The sequence below is a fragment of the Coregonus clupeaformis genome, chromosome 19 (assembly GCF_020615455.1).
Source record: "Coregonus clupeaformis isolate EN_2021a chromosome 19, ASM2061545v1, whole genome shotgun sequence".
In the NCBI taxonomy this organism is placed as follows: Eukaryota; Metazoa; Chordata; class Actinopteri; order Salmoniformes; family Salmonidae; genus Coregonus; species Coregonus clupeaformis.
In genome coordinates, this window is record NC_059210.1 from 39,369,314 (window position 1) to 39,391,513 (window position 22,200).

Here is a 22,200-nt window from a genome sequence, read left to right on the forward strand (position 1 = left end):
TGTAGAAGATACATGAGCAGTCAGTGTAACTGGCTGTCTGCTAGGCCAGCTAAGGTGTACATGTTGGCAGTGATTACAGTACACTGTGTCTGCTGCTTGTTGCAGGTGTCTTACTGGCCTCAGATTTTTCTTACTGTGCCTACAAGCCAAAGGGAAATGTGTATTAATTCCCTCTTAGTTTCGTCATACAAGCTTTTAGGACTCAGTATGGTGATAAGTGAGAAAAATATGCCATAAAGTCAAGTCAATGGCTTACTCTCATGGACCCCAAGGCATTTAGTCAAAGTCACCTTGCATAGTTCTCTCATCCCCTGACATTACTGTGTGACTGAGAGGGAGGGTGTCTGTCTGCTAGCGCTCAGTTTCAGTGTCAGCATCTCATGTCGTGTTTTTCTGTCGTTCTGGATATGTAGCCTATTATCAAAACCTTACCATACCTTGAAACTTGCTCAATGCAGCTGATTTCAGCATGCAATAGGAATACACTCAAAAGTAACAATAATATACCTGTCTTGATTGGCAAGGCTGTAAGGGTGTGTGTTCTGTTATTGACCTCTCTCCTAAAGAGATTCGTTTTTGCAGTTGTCCATTTCTCCCAGGTTATTGATGGATGTTATATGATGTGGTGGTCTAAGAGAAAAGCCAGTTAATCCAGTGGGGTTTTCCTGATGATATAATTGTGGAGGTGATAAGTAGCTTTGTCCCTGTCTGCAACTCCATCTTCCCAGTCAGAGTTAGGCGCTAGCAGGATGGATGATTGTTTGAACTTGCATTGATCCAACGTGGGATTACAGCTGGGTCAGTGGAGAGTTGGAGTGAGGTAGCAGTCATCATTGGGAGAGATTAACCACTCACAGCCTGGCCTGCTCTGGTCTGCCTCCTCAACACAACCACTCTGTAGTCTGTGAATACTGCATCTTTGTCCCCTACACGTCACACTCTCATACATGTCAATGGAAAACATTTTGATAAACTTGAGCAAGGTAGGCCAACAACTTCAGTCTTCAACTTTCGGTCCAATTTAGATGCGTGCTAAAAAAGTTATAAAAGTGGAGAAGCTTTGCCATATCCCAGTACCCGTATACTCAATTAACCATTATTATTTACTATGCAAGCTATGCAGAACATGCTTTGGAATGTTTGTGTAAGTCACCGTCCAAACCTTGTTGTACTCTAACTTTAATTGCCTATGTAGGGCTGGATCCACTCAAATCATATCAAGGCATACTTGAGTATAACTACTGTATTATATGAAATAAAGGAGGAAAATACTTTCTATTGTCTGTTGTTATCTCACAAATAACTCGCAAACTGCTTCAGAGTATACAGTAGCCTTCACTTGTATTTCACATTCATACATTTAATCCAAATGTATGCAATTCATTTCAGACTTACTGATCATATTGAAAGAATCTCAATATTTCAGTTTACCCCAAATGTTTATCTTTTGTGGAAATTGCATGTGTACGATTTCTCTATAACAATATCATGGTGCTAATGTAGTAATTGTCTTAACTTCTCTGTGTAGCTCAGCTGGTAGAGCATGGCGCTTGCAACACCAGGGTTGTGGGAACGTTTCCCACGGGTGGCCAGTAAGAAAAATGTATGCACTCACTAACTGTAAGTCGCTCTGGATAAGAGTTTATGTAAAAATTATAAATGTTTTTGAAGTCATTGTCTAGGATGATAATGTCACCCCAAGCAATGATCTACAAAGAAAGTTAACAGGATGTAGAAAGTCCAATATGCACACACATTTGAAGGAGTTTCTTTAGCTCACTAGGCAAGCAGCTCTCTCTCTTTTTCAAAGCTTCTTTCTCACTCATTTCTGTTCACACACCCCTTTGGTAGATCTTATTAATTATATCTCATTAGTTGCCTTGGAAACAGAGGTGAGAGAGAGAGAGAGACTGAGGGGGGAGGAGGGAGAGGTAGAGGGAGAGAGAGAGGAATGGAGAAAGAGAGAGATGGAAAGAGGGAGAGCGGAATGGAGAAAGTGGTTGTTGCAGGATCAGCCATGTGTCAGATTAACATCAGGAGACATTAACACTAGTGATGCTGGTTCTGGGGCCACAATCCTACCTCTCCCTGCTGGAGTGGGAGATAAGGGTGCTCTCACAAAGGGAAGTATAGGAGCGGGAGAGAGAGAGGCTGGCTCTCCTCCACTCCCCCCAGGCCAACAGCCCCATTTACAGGTACAGCACAGCCTGATGATAGGAAGAACAAAGAGTTGGGGTGTTCATTTCTTAATGCACTTATGTCAGGGTCTCATTGAAACGAAGCAGCAGAACCGCGAGGGTTTACTTTGCTCCATGTCCCCAAACCGCTAAAGCCTAACAAACTGGAACTGAGCCATTTCCTTCCACTTTCAAGTTTTGGGATTATGTTGCTACCATTTTGCGCTGCTGTTTTCTTGTTAAGTATGAACTCTGTTTAATCAGTATTTTACTGCTCATTAGTTTGTGTGATGGAGTAGTGATTCATCATTATGTAACTCAGGAAATGTTTCAAGTCATTATCAGTCCTGGCCAAAACAAGGAAAGCCTGACGTCTAACTGAATAGAAAGTGGTGGAGTGCTTGGTGTGGCAGCATGTGCCTGTCCAGTCTGTCTAATGGCACCGTACTGTAAACATATTAAACACACAGAGAGACTCAACAGGAGGTGGAGTCATGTTGTTGTTTAGTCTCAGAGTTACAGTCAGGAAGGCAACACGTGGAGGAGATCAGAGAGGAAGGGTGTCCCAAAGGCACACTCGCTCCCTTTTTTCCCTTCCTCCCCTGCAGTGGGCATTTAGAGGGGTCCTGAAAAACAGGAAGTGGAGAGGCAGGAAGTTGAGTCTTGTCTGGTCACTCCATGGCCTGGCCCTGTGGTAGGATAGTCAAACTGAGCTCGTCACAAACAGGAAGCACAACTGTCATGGCTATGCTCAGGACTTTGGCTCCTGTCCATTACAGTCAGAGTAATAAGGGAAATGGGGGAGGCTTTCCTCACATTAAACACTCGCTTAGACAGTAGAGTACACACGTTTGAATGTATAGAGCCTTTGAAGCAAGGAAGAGCTGAACATTCAAAGCAATAGATTTTTCTTGGCTTTAAGATATATCATTCTAACCATATCATGCTCTGAATGTAGTATGGCCAATAACAGGGTCAATAATAGATAATCTGGTCTCATCCTTTTAATGTAATAAACCATGTAGGATGTCATCTTTTGTGTTGGACAGCAGTGTAAGATGTAATATAAGGTTAAGTAACGCTAGGCCTCCAGCTTTGTGACTACGTGCAGAGCTTATTCAGGCTTACTGACTGAGAGGGAGTGAGGGAGCGAGGCGGATGTGCTGTGTTCAGTAATTACATGGGAGTGGAGCATGTTTTATTGAGTGTGAAAGGGCCGACCCCGTCACCAACCCTCCCCATCTCCCAGAGGCCTGTCTCACGAGAGGGAGGAAGGGACTGAGAGACAGAGAGCGGCTGCTACTGGGCTGGCCTCTCACTGGGCCTGTCTCTCACACACACACAGACACACAAAAACTGCTCAGAAGTGGCCAGACATCACTCTTAATTAGATGAATTCCAAGGATCTAAGAGGACTTTTTAAGCTAAACAACAATGCTCAAAACGTTCCACTGTATTTACACTCTTGGTTCATTTGGTTGTAAATGAGGCTTGGTTTCATCTACACATTCTGTGGGACATGTAGCTGGTATTGATTTTGATGTCAGCCTAATATGGTCTCTCCTATAGAGACATATTCACTGTGCATTGATCTCTGTGGTGCAAATGTTTGGTAAGCACCTTTAAGAAGTGCTGGACCGGTTTAAATTAAAGACAAAGTGGTGCATGTGTACATTATCAAGGTCTTCTAAAGAGTACATGGTGAGATGTATACATTTTCATTCTTACAAGCAAGGTTAAATGGACAGAATAATCCTATCAAGCATCATTAACATAGAGTAAAGCTTTAAATGGATAGTTCAGTTAACCTCACCTTAAAAATACCATGGTTGTATGGACCTGGAGAGTCAGTGACAGTTTAATCATTTAGTAGACGCACTTATCCAGAGTAATTAGGGTTAAGTGCCTTACTCAAGGGCACATTTGACAGATTTTTCACCTAGTCGGCTTGGGGATTCAAACCAGCGACCTTTCAGTTACTGGCCCAACACTCTTAACCGCTATGCTACCTGCCGCACATTGACGTGAGTTATGTTACTTAGCTGCAGTTTACCATTAGCATCATTGAGCACTAAACAATAGGAGTCGTATGACTCATGGTACCATGCTCTAGTTAGCGAGCCTTGTGGAGGGTTATGTACATCCACCTGTAAAGAGGCGTGCCGTGCCGAGGCTGTGAGTGGTGACATGCTGCAGTGCTGGCCAGTTTCCACGTGCTGCAGTAATCCACCAGGGTTTAGTGTAACTCTACATCCCCTCTGCTGCCCCTGCCCTGCCCTGCTCTGCTCTGTCACCCAACGAGATTAGGACACAACTCACAGCCAAGACTAGAACTCTGCTCTCTACCTAAATAACTCTTATACCTGTGAACAAGTTGACTTCACATCCATCAAGCAGTTAATCCAAAAGCATTTATTTTAGTTCAGTTATGGATTAACTTTGACTTACTTTTTACTTATACTTTTTTATGTGTAGGCAGTTATGTGAAAAGGTTTAGTAATCGACACATGCTACAGATGTACTGATACATAATGCATCAGTGAAAAATAAAATAAAAACAGTACAGGTGTTGATTGTCTGTCTCCCATCTGGTGTCTCTTTTGAGAACTATGCTTTAACATTCACCAGTTATTATGCATAGATTTATGACACCTTTTATTATGCTAAAACTGATCTGCATTTTCTTTTTTTTCTTAAAACTGCATTGTTGGTTAAGGGCTTATAAGTAAGCATTTCACCGTTGTATTCTGCGCATGTGACAAATAACATCTTATTTGATTTTAGATTTGATTTACAGATAGAATAAGGAAATATATTTCTATGTGTTTTCTTCAAAGAGTAGATGTACCAAGTAGAGTGCAGTAGCAAACCTGGTGTCTGAGGGACCTCAGCTTGTCATCTCATATTTACGTAACAGAAATGTCATGACACAAGGCATTATGCCACAAGAACGGTCCTAGACTGCTGTGACAGATCCTCTCACAGTTTAGAGACGAGGTGGAATGTGTGTGTTTCACTGTCTTCAGATGCAGGCCTACAATTGTACAGTATTGTCAAGAGAAGCAAGTCAACTGCTCTTCAAAGTGAGAGAGATGGACAGAAATACACACTCATACAGACACACCAGTAGAAAAAGTGTCAGTATGAGTATTTGGAAACACTGTCGTGCTCACCGGCTTGTTGTGATGTGGTTTAGGGAAATTCTTCATGGCGCTTTGCGTGGTTAGTTTCCTTACTGTGGACAGCCATGCGTGGGTTGGGGTTGTTGGCTAGGTTATCTCATGTTGAGTTTACCTAACAGTGGAGGTTAGATTCAGACAGCCAGACACTATAATGCCAGTGTCTCAAAGCCCCAAATTACTGTATGCCGCTGGAACTGGCCATTTCTGGTCCCATGATGTTAGTCAGCTCTCACGGCTCCTTGGTCTTTGGTAACCACACGGTAGTCTATAGTGCTGACTGTATCTCTGCTGGACCTAGGCTGAATACTACAATGTTAACCTCGCTCTGAGGTTCTGCTCTATGGGGAAATATAGGCATTTCTCCATTTGCTTGTAAATTATGTCCATGTGTCAGTGATGAATGCTCCTCCAGGGAGAAGTCTATCTCTCTTAGAGCAGAGGTCAAAGTTCACTGGGCTTGCTGAAGTCTGAACCAGTGACCAGGTTGGCAGGTTACAGAGTACCTCACGTGGGAACTACCTCATCCACCTCAGAGGATTTAAACCTGACTGGGTGTACTCTTAATCATCTGAAGAGCAAAGCTGGCAGCAGCCTGGGTCAGATGAGGAACAGTGAAGCTCTGTGCTCGGTCTTCACAGGCATCTTAGGGATACTTTTTTACAGACTCCTGGTGAACATATGAGAAAAAAAAAAAAAAAGAAAGACAGACACAGAGAGCGAGAGAGAATAGGATACATTTTTTTTGTTAAAGCTCTGTGATTCTGTCATCCTGTTCCTGGTTGTTAGGTTTAAAGATTAAAGCAAGATAAACCCAGTAGACATTTACTTGGTTGGGAGTCAACACCAGCTCCACATGGCAACTTGTACTTCAGTAAGAGCTCAATGCAGTCATTTCTCACATAAAATGGAAAATATCATTTCACACTTATGTATGAAAAGCTCTTGAAAGGCCCTTTTATCATTGGTTCTGAATCAGGCATATTCAACACTAAGGAGCAGATTAACTTATAAATTGCGTTGAGCATTTTCCAAACGGTTTCTCCTTTAAATCTGAAGTGTTCTGCCAGTGGCTCCAGCTGCTGTGGAAGTGCAGATGAGTAGATAAGGTGCCATCATGTTCTCCGGTCGGTCTCATAACCTCTCTGTATGTGTCAAGGAATGGAACATAGAGCCCTTGGCTGCTTTGTTGTGCCTGAGAAGAGATCACTGGGTGTTATGTTAACTCTGTTCTCTCTCTCTCTCTCTCTCTCTCTCTCTCTCTCTCTCTCTCTCTCTCTCTCTCTCTCTCTCTCTCTCTCTCTCTCTCTCTCTCTCTCTCTCTCTCTCTCTCTCTCTCTCTCTCTCTCTCTCTCTCTCTCTCTCTCTCTCTCTCTCTCTCTCTCTCTCTCTCTCTCTCTGCAGATTGTGGTGTGGTCACGAGAAGGACAGAGCCAGAGAGAGAGAAGAGAGTGTTGTACAATGTGCTAGGAGTTAAGGAAGAAGACGAGCTCGGTAGTTTTTCTGATATTCTTGAGGTGTCAGAGAGACCGAACAGAACGCAAAGATGGGACGGAAGAAGATACAGATCACCAGGATCATGGATGAGAGGAACAGGCAGGTCAGTGTCACCCCTCTCCCCTGCCCTCCACTCAGCATAAAGACGCCTCTCTCTCTCCACACACAAGCTAATGGAAGGAGACTACTCCCACTTATCTACATGAGGCCTACAGTGTTGTTCCGTATGTTGAAAACAGGAGTTGACTTCTCACCGCTTACCACCTGTGGTGAATTCTTGACTGGGACTCAAAGTGCCCACTGACTTCACAGGACTGTATGTTTTCATATAGCAACTATTTCTATTTGAGGTAGCACTGTTCTCTGGAGTGAATTGGTGCCTCATGTATTTTCAATCCAAATAACATAATTTATTGTTTGTAATACATGAACATGATCCAGTCCTGTAAGAGAAAGTATATCTCTCCAGTGTAGGGGTTAGGAGTAAAATGATATGCCTTAAAGATGTGTAGAAATTATAGATCTGTCATTCTCATTAAAAGCAAGTCTAAGAAGTGGTAGATCTGTACTATGTGCGCTATTTCTATGCTTCCCGTTCTTAAGTTTAGCTTTTGCGTCTTTTACTTTCGGTTTTGTACACCAGCTTCAGACAGCTGTAAATACAATATTTTTGGTTATGGAAATATATTTCACAGGGGTTTAGATGGTACAATGATTCTCTACACTATACTTGCTTGTGTTGTCTCAAATACTGATATTAGGCGAACTGTTAGAATTTTAGCAATTTCTGAATAATGCATCTTTAAATGTTGAGAAACTATTGGATGTGGTGGCTTAACAAAGACCATGTTTACATCCCATATAAAGATAGATTTTATAGGTATAAACTCGTTATGAAATAGATGAAAACAAGTAAACAAGGTATTGTAATCATTTAATTTAAACTGAGTTTAATAAGTAAAACCTCATCTCAATAACAGTCTAGATATATATATATATATATATATATATATATATATATATATTTTTTTTTAGAATAGATTAGATGCTGAAATAATGTTAACAAAATCTATTGACTGTAAACTGAAATATGGTTCCCACAATTTAGGAGAAAGGCCATTTCTATATTGGGTAATATTTTGGATAGGATACCTGTTCTATGGAACTGAAGCTGGGCTGCTGTCAGTGACAATATGAATCTGAACAGAAAGTCCCCAGCCGGATAAACAGGAACCATTTTAAAAAATTGTCAGTGCAGCCATATTTACAGACATGATTCCCCCGCCACCCTGCAATTTCAGCAGGAGAAGTTGATGAGGGAGCAGCAGTAGTATAGCAGGCTACAGAAGAGGCTGCTTGGCGTGGGAGTGAACCCAGAGCACTGAGCAGTGAGCATAGGGTGAGCGGGGCGAAGTGGGGCGACTGCGGCCTCTCCACACTGGAGGGCTTGTCCCTTGGCCGGGCAGGGCCCCTCGCTGGGCTCCGCGTGGCTCCATGCGGTTGCAGCTGCTTGGTAGTAATTAGGAGCAGCCACTGCACCACACCACCCTCTCATTAGCAGGGTGGGTCAGTTAGCTGGACACAGAGCACCCTTCTCTCCCTCAACACTAACTGCCATGGCTCTGGTACTGGCCAGCCACAGAGAGGAGAGGCCTGCCCTGGAATTCACTCTGTTTGCCTGCTCACGCTAAATATAACCCCCCTAAACAGCACAACACAGCACCGTCCTGTCTGCTCAACCACTGTCTGAGGCCGACTGTATCTGTGGAGAACCGAAATCCCTAGAGCTTTCATATCACTGCATTACATATGCAGAATATGCAGATCTATGTCAGGTAGTAGGTGTTCCTGTGAACAGCAATGTGTTTGATATTTTGCATTACAGTATGGAGAAGTGGTCTTTGAGCCCGATCCAATAGGATGTATCCTATTCGCACCCTCTCAAAATATCATTTGCACTCTCTAGTGGGTGAAACAACTTTTATGCCATGCACACAGAAAGCGAATTGAGGTTTTGCTCAGCCTCCTGAGGATGATAACATGGGACCTCGTGCCCCTTCCCCTCTCTTCTGCTCTGCTCCCGCTCCCCCATGTCTCTGACAGTTACTGTGTGGGATGCAGCTCAGCCAAGTGAGAAACCAAAATCTACATGATGGGCCAATTATCAGCATAACACCTGGTTCTGGGTGGGATCCAAATAGCAGTGCAGGGGAGAGCAGGCTCCTGCCAAAGCATTAGTATCTGCACTGACCTGTGACATCAGCAAAAAAGGAAAAGGAAGTAAGCGACAACATAATTTCAGGTTGTTTCTGATTGCTAAATTGGCAAACTGCGAAAACGTCTGTCTCTGTCCGTTAGTATGTTCGTTCGTACAGTCGTTCGTACGTTGGTCACACGCGGTATCTCAGACAGTACTGGCTCGATTTTGACGAAACTTGGGTGAATGATGCGTCTTGCCATAGAGATCCGACATTTGCTAAATTACACAGATTGGCCAGATGGTGGTGCTATAACAAGAGATTGAAATTGCAAACTTTGAAAGGTCACGCCCCTTACCCTATTTGACCCAAAGCCATGAAATTCAGTACATAGGTCCCTCACCTCACAAGGAATAAATTTGGCACAGGGACCCATAAGGTCCACCATGATGGAGTTTCCAGCATTTAGAATTATGTGAGAAACACTTAACACGCTACTCCTCTGGCACCGAATGATCGATCTGCACAAAAGCTGATATGTGACATATATGGACAAAGGTCTCTCAAAGCAAAATGTTCCAGACTAGTACCTAAAACAACATAAATATTAACATGGGCCTCGTATGGCACAAATCAGTCAAGGATATTCGTATTGTAACAACATTTGGGACACGTTGCAAACACTGTCAAGAATCAACATATGCAAGAACATTCATATCGACCTCATGGAGGCGCTATAACAGGCACATGTTTTTATCTCTTGATCTGTTTGACTCAGAGTGATGATATTTGGCACACATGCTCAGGGATATCAGTCTAGCTAACCCACGAGATATCTCAGATACCACTGGCCCGATTTTGATTAAACTTGGGTGAATGATGCGTCTTACCATAGAGATCCGTCATTTACAAAATTACACTGATTGGCCCAAGGGGGGGCACTATAGTAATCGACTGTACATACATTAATCAAATGCAATATCTCAGACACCACTGGCCCAGTTTTGGCGAAACTTGGGTGAATGATGCATCTTGCCATAGAGATCCGTCATTTAAAAAATCACACTGATTGGCCTAAGGGGGGCGCTGCATCATTCGTGGGGGACGGCATGTTTACTGTTGTGTTGTTTTTTTCCCAATATGATTTTGAAATGTCACACTTCTTCATCTCCCAGAATGGTTATCAGTAGAGCCCAGGCGCTGCCATTACTCTTCTATGAGAATGGGGCACACTGTGAAAACACTGGGAGTGCTGCTAAAATAAAGCTTCACCATGATAATGTGATGTGTGTGTGTATCTTCTCTCTATGGACCATGAAACAAACAGTCCCCTGTCCCTGGGGTGTGCTCCTAACCAAGGGGGAACGGCCATTAGCATGCAGGCTCATTATCAGAAGACGGTTAGAATCTTTATTCACATGGCTTCACCGCCAGCAGTCCATATTCATAGCATTAAAGCGGAATAACGGCACATTTCTAAAATGTGACTATGTTCCTAAACCCCTCTGACTTGTTGGACTGTCTGTCAACGTGCACACCTCTCTCACTCAGGGTGAGCGAGGCAGAGCGAGAGCTACGTCACAGGGTTATACAGCCCCCCACTCACTACAGCGCTAGATAGAATTTTGTGGAATAACGCAAATATACGGAAAATATACACGTTTTGTCATAGCGGAAATACTAAATTCGGGAAGTCCAGTCGATTGTGAGATGTGGCATATACATTTTTAATGATACATTTGGGTCACAGGTTCACAATTGTACATTTTCTGAGATATCTGCCAAGCAAGGAGGAAACAGCAGCCAGCTCATGCAACAACACACGCAGTAGGGGCCTCCTCATAAACACAACACACTGTCAGATTTCAAAATAGCCTACATCAGACTTTAGCACATCACCCAACACAACATGCCTTTTACTATATTCTCAGAAGCATCATCAGACCTCGGTAGTAGCCTATTTCATTTATTTTTCAATGCTCTGGAAACCAAGCAGAAAATGTTGGGCTCTAAAGATAGCATTATAGCCACACAAATACATTAGAAGATCATTGTCGATCTGATCAGAAACACTGTGCTTACAACCTTTATCTCCTAAATGATGTTGTGTATTTTGTTAGAATTTTGTAATATATTGCGCAATACGCTATAACGTTTTTACCAGGCACGAGTCCATCTAGGTTTGAGTCCCATGCGCGAAACAAAACACATAACGAGCGCGAGAAATGTATACTGAAGCAAAGTTTCACCCACATTTTAGATAAGAAAATATCCGCCTACCTTTCTGTCATGTCAACCATCCATCCAAATCAAATAAATCCATATGTCTGCCTTTTGACTTTATAAACTTTCACATAGCCTGTTCCATGATATGGTGTAATCCAATGAGCAACACTGCAGCTGTTGATTGCAGTGATCATCATTCATCAGTGCCTTCGGAAAGTATTCAGACCCCTTGACTTTTTCCAAATTTTGTTACGTTACAGCCTTATTCTAAAATGTATTACATAGATTTTTTATTCATCAATCTACACACAATACACTATAATAACAAAGCAAAAACAGGTTTCTATAAATTGTTGCTAATTTATAAAAAATAAAAACAGAAATATTACATTTACATAAGTATTTAGACCCTTTACTTAGTACTTTGTTGAAGCACCTTTGGCAGCAATTACAGCATCAAGTCTTCTTGGGTGTGACGCTATAAGCTTGGCACAACTGTATTTGGGGAGTTTCTCCCATTCTTCTCTGCAGATCCTCTCAAGCTCTGTCAGGTTGGATGGGGAGCGTTGCTGCAAAGCTATTTTCAGGTCTCTCCAGAGATCGGGTTCAAGTCCGGGCTCTGGCTGGGCCACTCAAGGACATTCAGAGGCTTGTCCCGAAGCCACTCCTGCGTTGTCTTGGCTGTGTGCTTAGGGTCATTGTCCTATTGGAAGGTGAACCTTCGCCCCAGTCTGAGGACCTGAGCACTCTGGAGCAGGATTTCATCAAGGATCTCTCTGTACTTTGCTTCGTTCATCTTTGCCTCGATCCTGACTGAAAACATCCCCCACAGCATGATGCTGCCACCACCATGCTTCATCGTAGGGATGGTGCCAGGTTTCCTCCAGACGTGACGCTTGGTATTCAGGCCAAAGAGTTCAATCATGGTTTCATCAGACCAGAAAAACTCCAAGCGGGCTGTCATGTGCCTTTTACTGAGGAGTTGCTTCGTCTGGCCACTTTACCACAAAGGCCTGATTGGTGGAGTGCTGCAGAGATGGTTGTCCTTCTGGAAGGTTCTCCCATCTCCACAGAAGAACTCTAGAGCACTGTCAGAGTGACCATCGGGTTCTTGGTCATCTCCCTCACCATGACCCTTCTCCCTCGATTGCTCAGTCTGGCCGGGTCACCAGCTCTAGGAAGAGTCTTGGTGGTTCCAAACTTCTTCCATTTAAGAATGATGGAGGCCACAGTGTTCTTGGGGACATTCAATGCTGCAGACATTTTTTGGTACCCTTCCCCAGATCTGTGCCTCGACACAATCCTGTCTCGGAGCTCTACGGACAATTCCTTCAGCCTCATGGCTTGGTTTTTGCTCTGACATGCACTGTCAACTGTGGGACCTTACATAGACAGGTGTGTGCCTTTCCAAATAATGTCCAATCAATTGAATTTACCACAGGTGGACGCCAATCAAGTTGTAGAAACATCTCAAGGATGATCAATGAAAACAGGATGCACCTGAGCACAATTTCGAGACTCATAGCAAAGGGTCTGAATACTTATGTAAATAAGGTATTTCTGTTTTTATTTTTTCCCAAAACCTGTTTTCGCTTTGTCATTATGGAGGATTGTGCTTAGATTGCTGATTATTTTTATTTATTTAATCCATTTTAGAATAAGGCTGTAATGTAACAAAATGCGGAAAAAGTCAAGGGGTCTGAATACTTTCCGAAGGCACTGTATAATCAATACATTACTTTCAAGGAATATGGTATTTTATGCTAGTGTATTTTATCGAGGAAGGCAATTTGGCCCTGGCTTGCAAACAAAATCCCATGCATCATTTTGTAAATGATTGTCATTAGTCTACCAATTTGAAAATGTAAATGTAGGCTAATAATAAATGTAAAAATAGCATATTTGATCTACCCAATGAAAATTTGGACAGTGAGCATAAATCACATTTCGATAGATGCATGCATCAGTACCTACCTAGGCTGTCTATTATATTTGCAACGGAAATTAATTTACAAGGATACGTTCGCTGTCAGCTGGCTACTGTAGGAAAATTACAATCTAATGAAACATTTGTTATATAAATTAGCCTTTTAGCCCATATGTGTCATCCTATGAAGTGGACATTATGTTGCACACTCACTAGTATTTCCCTCTCATTTTAGTATATATATATTTCCGTAATGATCTGATCACACCATGCAACAAGGGATGTAGCGAGGGGTCGGCAGGGGGGATTAAGGATCTCAGTCCGTTTTCAACTTACTCTTCAAAGTGGTAATAGTAGAATGCACAAAGCACAATTTCGAAATTGGGTATTGCATCATCAGTTTTCATCTTGTCATGTCAGTCATTGCATAACCGAGTGGCTCCCGAGTGGCGCAGCGGTCTAAGGCACTGCATCTCAGTGCTTGAGGTATCACTACAGACCCCCTGGTTCGATTCCAGGCTGTATCACAACTGGCCGTGATTGGGAGTCCCATAGGGTGGCGCCCGGTGTAGGCCGTCATTGTAAATAAGAATTTGTTCTTAACTGACTTGCCTAGTTAAATAAAGATAAAATACATTAGAGAGCTATTTATAACTTATCAGAAATGTCCAGCTCAACATATTTTAGCTAGGTTTTTTAGCCCATAGATTTTGTAGTAATGTTCGAGTCACTCAAATATCACATGAATACATGACAAAATGTGTAGAATTGCAGGAAATAAGCTTTAAAACTGCACATTTTCTCTCCGCCAACAAGAGGGGTGTGAATAGTTTGTGTCATGAACAGTGCTTGTGCCCATAGAAATAGACGTGGCGGGATGTTGGCAGGTGAAATTATTTCCAATGGGGTTGCAAGGTAAAAGTGGGAGATGCGATTAGGTCGGCTCCTGTCCTCCTTGCTTGGCAGAGATCTCAGAAAAGGTAAAATTGTGAACCCGCGACCCAAGTTTATCGCATATCTCACAATCGATTGGACTTGCCGAATTTAGTATTTTCGCTGTGACAGAATGTTTATTTTTCGTAGATTTGCATTATTCCACAAAGTTCTATCTAGCGCTGCAGTGAGAGTGGGCGGCTGCATAACCTGGTGACGTAGCTCTCACTCTAGCTCTACCTCGCTCTCCCAGTTCGACGGACAGTCCAATAATGCGTCAGAGGGGTTTAGGAACATAGAAACATTTTCGAAATTTGCCATAATTCCCCTTTAAAGTGAACGAAGGCCTTAAGTGGGCTAATTAAATAGTGTGGTAATACAGGACGCTGCACGGGGACAGCAGGGGTGTTCTTGTAACATCAACACTGGAAGTGCTCTGGAAGGGTTGTTGACCTTTCACGATTTATGGCAGAAAGATTAGCCTCAAGAGCCCATGCAGAGCTCAGGCAGAGCATATAGAGTGTGTCATTTCTAGGATGTTTCTTTGATTTCCTTTGGATTGACTCACCTTTCAATTCTCTAAAATGTAATAATAGCCAAATCACTTTTTAATGAATAGATTTCATGACCCTATAATTATTTTATGATGCTCACCCTTGGTTCTACTGCGTTCCTTCTCTTCATACTCTAGGTGTATGAAAGATGGAGGCTGAGGTCCTGTCAGGTAGAAACCTCAGCTCAGCCAGCCTCACTGAGCAGAGCAGCCTGCCTGACATACTAATTGCAAACCTGTGTAAGGGATGAATTCTATAATGGAGCTCGACAACAGAATCACTATGGATGGATCAATCTTCAAATCAGACCAGCCAGTGAAAGGCCTGATTTACTCAACTGCAACACCCTACAATTACTACTCTCATTTAGAGAATCTGGCTGAATAATTCAAGAGTAGGGGAATGTTCTGAGATGATTCCCTGAGGGGGAATCTGGTTTAATAATATCAGTCGCCTCACATGACCTGATGAGAAGTGCCTTTCAAACAGAGAAGCTCTCTGTTGTGGCCTGATTGTGTTGTGATAGTCTTTGCCTCATGAATAGTACAACATAACAATGTGAAAGGCCATGGAGGAGATGAGAGGACTTTTTAGTAGCAGCATGTGTGGGGGTCTCCCTCCCAGTGAAAGGACAGTGGAAGGTGGCTTTGTTTTGTAGCGGAGTGGAGTGGTGGCTCAGTTGGTAGAGCACAGCGCTTGCAAAGGCAGTGCTGTGGGTTCGATTCCCAGGGGGGACCAGTTACGGTGAAGTATGAAACTGTAAGTCACTCTGGATAAGAGCGTCTACTAAAAATAATAGAGTGAGGCTGGCTGTGTCTGGCCCAGTGAATGCTACGTAGTTAGCTCCTCATGTCTAATGACGTCCTCTGGATGCCATTAAGCAGGCTCACTGGGGGTAATTGCCCAAGTCATTAAAAGTTTGATGATTTTGCTGCTGGGTGGAGGGTTGCCTGCCCTTGCTGTGAGCACAGTGCTGCTCTCTCTTTCCCTCTCCCTAACTCTCTCTCTCTCCCTCTCCCTCTCTCACCAGGGAGCAGCAGAGCACATCTCTATTTTTCATCCCTTTCTCTCCCTACTCTGAAACTGAAAGCTCCCGGGCCAACTCCATTATTTATTTAACAGGTAAAAACCTTGTTGGTAGAGAATGGAGAGAGAGAATAAAGAAAGGTGGTGGAAAACAGGGGAGGCTAGGTGGAGTGCACAGCCTATGACGCATGTTTGAAAAATATAATGTTTAACTGCCTTACAAATGAGAGGGTAGCAGCTATATGTGAAACAGGGAAAGTTATGTTTTGTGTTTCCATAGTGAAGTATTAGCAAGAGGTTAGTGAGGGAAGTATGGTGGTCTGCTCATGTTGTCAGGTTGAAAAGCAGGGACAATGAGATGATTCAACCTTTTCTACCCATCTGGAACAGACAGACTATAATGACTTTAATGATTCAAATGACGTCCAATACTGAACAATAATTACATAATTTTCTAGCACCAGTCCTCTCACCGGCTCAGCCGAGTAAACTCTATACATACAGTATCAATGTAGACCTAGCAGAGGAGGTCAGAGCGGTGGGCTCATTTCATGTGGTCTAATGGGAAGGATCGTCCAGTTAGGTTCCAAGGTCAAGCCCAGCTGGTGGGCCAGGCCTCTGGATCCTGCAGTGGTCCATTGGCACAGGGGTCCTGGAGCTGTCCATTCTCCCTGTGAGAGCTGATCCAGCCAGACAGGACAGGAGGGAAGGCCCTGTGACTAGTATTGTACTCTAGTACTGCACAGCCAAGGAGCCAGGGGGCCTGGGTCACTCTCCCAGCTGGTGTCAGGGCACACATGCTCTGCAGCCAACCCAGCCTTCCACACCCCTGTCTGCCATGGAGACCATTAGAGTGGACATGGAGTTCCAGCTCCCTTTTCCCTCAATGACTCGGCATCACCTCCATCACCCCAAAGCCAACCCTGATGGCCTGTTTGTCATGTTGACTCCTTGAAAGTTATAGACCTGTTGAGTGACAGGTCCCTCCATCATTGTCATTCTCTGGAGACAGGATCATGTAGGCATACAGTTCATATCATGGCAGAGCAAGACGACCATGCAAGACGACCATGCACTCAGCTGGATCTCTGGCAACAAATGCTATACAGTATAGTAGTTCTTACATAAGGCCACTTGACCAAGCTAAACATTCTATTGAAAATCCTCTTCGTTCGTCTTCCCACATTTAATTACTGACTACAGTTGTCAATGGAGAATTTCGGAAGCACAATGCCTGAGGCATGCACTTCATAGATAGGATGAGTGGTGGAGACCTGAAGGAAAAGTAGTTGGAGAAAGTTTTATATGAGAGCAGAATTAGCACCCCCAGCTCGTCACTAGCAGTGAGAGAGAATCTGAAAAGGTCAAGGTTTTCAGCCAGGCGCACAATCAGGTGGGAAATGCTAATATAATTACTGTCTGTCTGCTAGGCATTGTGTGGGTTATTATAATGACCTTATCAAAGGATGCAGAAAGTTGGAGAAATGGATGCATTTTACATTTAGAGTTTAGAAAAGTTGAGTCATTTTATTATTTCTATATTTGCAGTTGAATGCTTGGCAGAGGATAATAGTAGCACACAAATAACTTGTGGTAGTTTGTTCCACATGATTTACAGTGGATACTCCTTTTGCTGTCACTGTCATTACATGAATTAGACAGTACATTAACTAAACATAATCATTACACTTGAAGCACCACCCAAATTCTTGAGTAACCCATAGAATGGTGTCTATTGTGTGGATGTCTTTGACGTGGTGAGCCATAGAAAAACCCTGCCTACAGACTAGCCCACGTGACCTCAAGGATGTCTGTGGTTTTCCACTGTCTCACCAGGCAGTCACCCCATAGAGGACAGGACGTGGGGGGTGTCAACCCAAAGGCCCACACCTCAGCAAGGTCTCAACTCTGCGGTGTAGGCTGCTGATAGTCATGACATGAAGGGCTTGTTCTCGCTGCATCTAAAAGCTTCTTCTATGATACAGATAAACCTTGTTGTACATTAGTATGAAGCACAGTATGTGGACATGTTGTTTGCCCTGTCTGTATTATCTTCTTTGATCAGGGCATACAGTACAGAAACCATGTCAGACATGCTTCCTACAGTATGTCCAGTCAGTGCAAGGATACAGACAGTATAATAGAATAGGGAACACTCCTCTTTAAGAGCAAGCAGCTGGCTCTGCAGAGGCGATGCGGAGCGAAGCATGGTGATCCAGGTCTCTGTGCTCCTCTGGGTGAAATGAAGCAGGAGCCTAGGTCAGCACAGCGCTGTGGCCCTGCTCTTCCACTCAGCACACTGAGGGCCAGCCCAGCCAGCTGGAACAAAGTCCCAGCTCACCAGTTCAGTTCACTCACCCAGGGTTAGCGTCCTGCTTCCTGCTGAAAGGTAATGCTCCCTCCCTCCATAGCTTAGCTTAGCAGACACACTCATCTGCTAAAATGCAGTCCATTTGTTAATCATTTCCCCACATGACAGTCGGTGCTTTCCAGCCGGTTAAACAAACAAGTAAGCAAGCAAGCAGCTCTGAGAAGGAGTGTGAGTCAAGGGAGGTCAGTGTCAGGTGGTTTGGCCTGTCACACACAGGTCCATTATGCTGCACCAGGAGCTACTGTAGCCTACTGTACTATACTGTGTTATAGTCAGGTCTGATGAGAACAGAGTGGGGACTGGTCCTCTGTGGACCAAGGATACAGAAACTGCACATACCCTTGTCTGCCCTCATGGAGCGTATTGCCTCCACAGCACAAATAAACACTATGACATGCACAAAACCAATATATAGAGGACTTGCTCTCCAGCAGGACTCGTATACATCCATATGTCAAACTTACTGTAAATGCAGCCGTTTTTACATCAATATCAAATCATTTCTGGGTAACAATTAATAGGCAATTACAAACATTTTCTACATCATTTTCATTATCTCCAGTACAATACCAGTGTTTACATATGTGAAAATGGCGCATTTCTACTTTTTGTAGAAAAAATATAAAGTAAGAAAGTTCAACCTGATGACATCATCAAAAGTTAAAGCAGTGATTTTCAAACACTATGAGATTCACAGTGATGTGGGGAGCAAGAAAATACATTCCCTCTGGCTAGAAACCCGTTGCAAGTTTAGAAAATATTTTTCTTAATTTTAGTCCTACCCTGTAATGTCACAGAGAAGCAGTTTTTTGTACCGTTCTTATCTATTTAACCACAGACCATAGAAACACACAGTTTTCACATATGTAGACGCTGGTATGGTGCTGGAGATAATGTATATGAGGTTGAAAAGTGGCAGAACTCTCTTTGTTATTGGTCTATTAACTAATGTACTGCCTGGTGATGGCCACCCATGCAAAAACCTGCTCATTAGAAGGTCCTGTGTAAATTGTTTTGTTCAACCAGCAACTGTCAGGAAATAACACTGATCAGACTTTTTCACACCTTTACAGTGTTAGTTTCATCAGCTGCTGTACAATATGATACAAAACACAGGCAAAACAGAATTTTGACTGCACTGGGCCTTTCACGTGTTCTAAGACTTGCAACTCATACTATTAAAATGTGCCATTTTAGGAAATGTCATTCTTGTATTTGGTTTTGTCATCATGTCCACACCTGACATGGGAGCAGTGACTGTAAAATGACATGTGGAATGGGTCTGTGTGTCTCCCAGAGTTATAATGGACCTGTGTAATTACCTGTAGTGTGGAACATTTGAAATTCATTTTTCACAGTTGGAGTGACCCCACTGGCTGAGTGGAGACAGATAAGCTATGCAACTCATAGGACTATATTGCATTATGCCATTTTAAATGAGGGTAGCCGCAAGCTGTGACCAATTAAAGTTGAACAAAGCCAGCTCATCTGCTCAGCTCCTCTTAGTAGGTCAGTGAAATTGGCAGAAGTGAATACAGACACATTCACTCTCCTTTGGCCTGAAGCACAGCTTTCACTGGCATATCCATAGCATAGCTCTCGCTGTACTGTAACTGAATGAACTTTACATGATGCATACTGTGAGGATGATAAGCTTGCATAAATGCTATTGAGGAGGTGTTTCACATAAACAACATTACAGAACAACTTGTAGGTTCTCAACGGAAGAACATCTACATTCCTTGTTTCCCTGTTTGTCTGGATCAGGTTTTACAATGATCGAGGGTCATAGCATACAGTACTGCAAAGGCAATAAAGAAGTGTTACATAATGACATGTGTATTGGGTACAGGCAACCACAGAGACAGAGCTGGAGAGATGCAGGACAGAAAGTCTGCAGAGAGGGTTAGGTGTCAATACCACTGGAGTGATGCATGACCTGCAGTCCCATCTGTGGGCTCGTGTTACTGGCAGAGTGATGCAGAGGCAGGGAGGGACCGCTGTCTGTACCATATATGGAGTCAGGAGTTAATGTAATGTATGGATCCCAGTTCCTAACGCCCTGATTCAGCTTACTGAACTGTTACATGACTTTACACTGCCTGACCTCTGGCCTGCTAACCAGTCACACCAGCCTCATATCCTCACTGTAGTTTTCCTACAGGGATACTCTTATGACTTCTGTATTATGAGAGATGGAGATAGGAAAGTGTCTTATTTTTAGTTCTGAAACTTTGCAGCTGCAGCCTGACCCCTATCAAACCAGCAAAAACACCCTCAGGCTGCTGTTCAACATAATTTCCAATTCTGTTTAAGCACCGTCTTTTATACATGCATACTAAATTATGTGTGGATTTATTTATGTATATTTTCTAGATTTGAATAGTAATTTCTGAATCTGGTTTTGTTCCTTCGTGTAACTGATGATGTTGGTCTGTGTCTCCTCAGGTTACCTTCACGAAGAGGAAGTTTGGGCTAATGAAGAAGGCCTATGAGCTCAGCGTTCTATGCGACTGTGAGATAGCCCTGATCATATTCAACAGCTCAAACAAACTCTTTCAGTATGCGAGCACAGACATGGACAAAGTCCTGCTCAAATACACTGAGTACAACGAGCCCCACGAGAGCAGAACTAACTCTGACATTGTCGAGGTGAGTGGCTTCACATTTTCACTGTATCAGGGCAGGAAAACCATGTATATGCTTATGTAGGAACTGTTTGGTCGTTGGAAACTGAAGGGCCGGTAACAGTTTCCTTCTAGTCACCCGTCGGGTAGGGCAGAGGACGTCTGCAGCCTCTGATAAGTTCAGCTTCAGTTCAACAACAAATGAGAAAAATCTACCACTGCACAGGCCTACACTCAGTAGCTGTCCAAACAGCATGGAAACCCTGTTTCCCCCAGATACGGTACTGTAGATACAGTGGGGAAAAAAGTATTCTTGCTTGTTTGTAGGTGACCAAATACTTATTTTCCACCATAATTTGCAAATAAATTCATAAAAAATCCTACAATGTGGTTTTCTGGAAAAAAAATCTAAATTTGTCTGTCATAGTTGACGTGTACCTATGATGAAAATTACAGGCCTCTCTCATCTTTTTAAGTGGGAGAACTTGCACAATTGGTGGCTGACTAAATACTTTTTTTCCCCACTGTACCTGCATGGATGAATCGCATAATTATTATACCACCGTTTAAGACAAAAAGTCTGTAAATGTTAGGTTTAATTACATAGCATTGTGTAGTGAACATACTTTAGAGATTCATATTGGCTCTAAGAGTGTTGGAGAGAATTCCAGCAGCACTTGGTCTTCCTGGCAGCTAGTGTCCCTCTACATGCCCAAACACTCACAGAAGAAGAATAAGCCACTTGATATGCCAGCCTACCGAATTTGTCGGCCAAGAGCATCACTGAAAAGAAAATGGGGTGATTATGGATCCTTCGGGATCCAAATACCTCTTACTGACGCACTTGTGGTTTTTCAACCTATTCAGAACCTGTTTTCTGAAGTTAGTGTCTTAATTCTTGACTAAAGACCTTTGCAGACTGTACAATTTTAGACGTCTTATGCCTAGTTTGATTTAAACTATTACATGCTGTGCAAGAACTACGATTTCCCTAATAATCTTGTTTAGCCTACATGACACATCTGAAATCAGGCTACCTGATGGGATTTTGATCAATGCACAAAATCGGCTATCAGAATAAACGTTCTACCACAGCGACCATGTTATTTTGGGGAAGCCTATTTGATTCTGAGGTTGGACATATAAAGTTTGTAAGTGAAAACTATTTCTAAGATGCATACTTTCAGTTTTTCTGACCTCACTTCACTCGCGCATAAGCATAGAGAGAGGCCTGCGCTGCTGGGGCTGGCACATGCGCAGATCAAAAACACCGCTGCAGTTGACGTAGCCTACGTCGGCTGACGTAGCCTCAAGCCAATCGCAGAATGTGATGACTGAACTGAAGCAAATCGTACAATCTGGCCAGGTTGATATCAAGATATTAATTTGGTAACATCGCACAGTGTGAAGTGATAATCGTAAAAGACTGAATTCGGCTTACAGTTGCAAAGGCCTTAAATAAAAACCCAGTCGAAAAACCTGGAT

The 22,200-nt window shown here is 43.1% G+C and overlaps 1 protein-coding gene across 8 annotated transcripts in view; it reads left to right on the forward strand.

Annotated features, from left to right (window-relative positions):
- Positions 1-22,200, forward strand: part of LOC121531893 (myocyte-specific enhancer factor 2A-like) — a 103,341-nt gene that overhangs the window by 35,099 nt on the left and 46,042 nt on the right. For 7 of the 8 annotated variants that reach the window (XM_045204957.1, XM_045204958.1, XM_045204956.1 and 4 more), the window contains 2 exons: positions 6,761-6,956; positions 20,537-20,740. In XM_045204957.1, coding sequence (XP_045060892.1) covers positions 6,903-6,956; positions 20,537-20,740 — 258 coding nt within the window. In that variant the 5' untranslated portion in view covers positions 6,761-6,902. Of the gene's footprint in view, positions 1-6,760; positions 6,957-15,724; positions 15,814-20,536; positions 20,741-22,200 lie in introns of those variants that run through there. The other variant, XM_041837436.2, reaches the window with a different exon arrangement.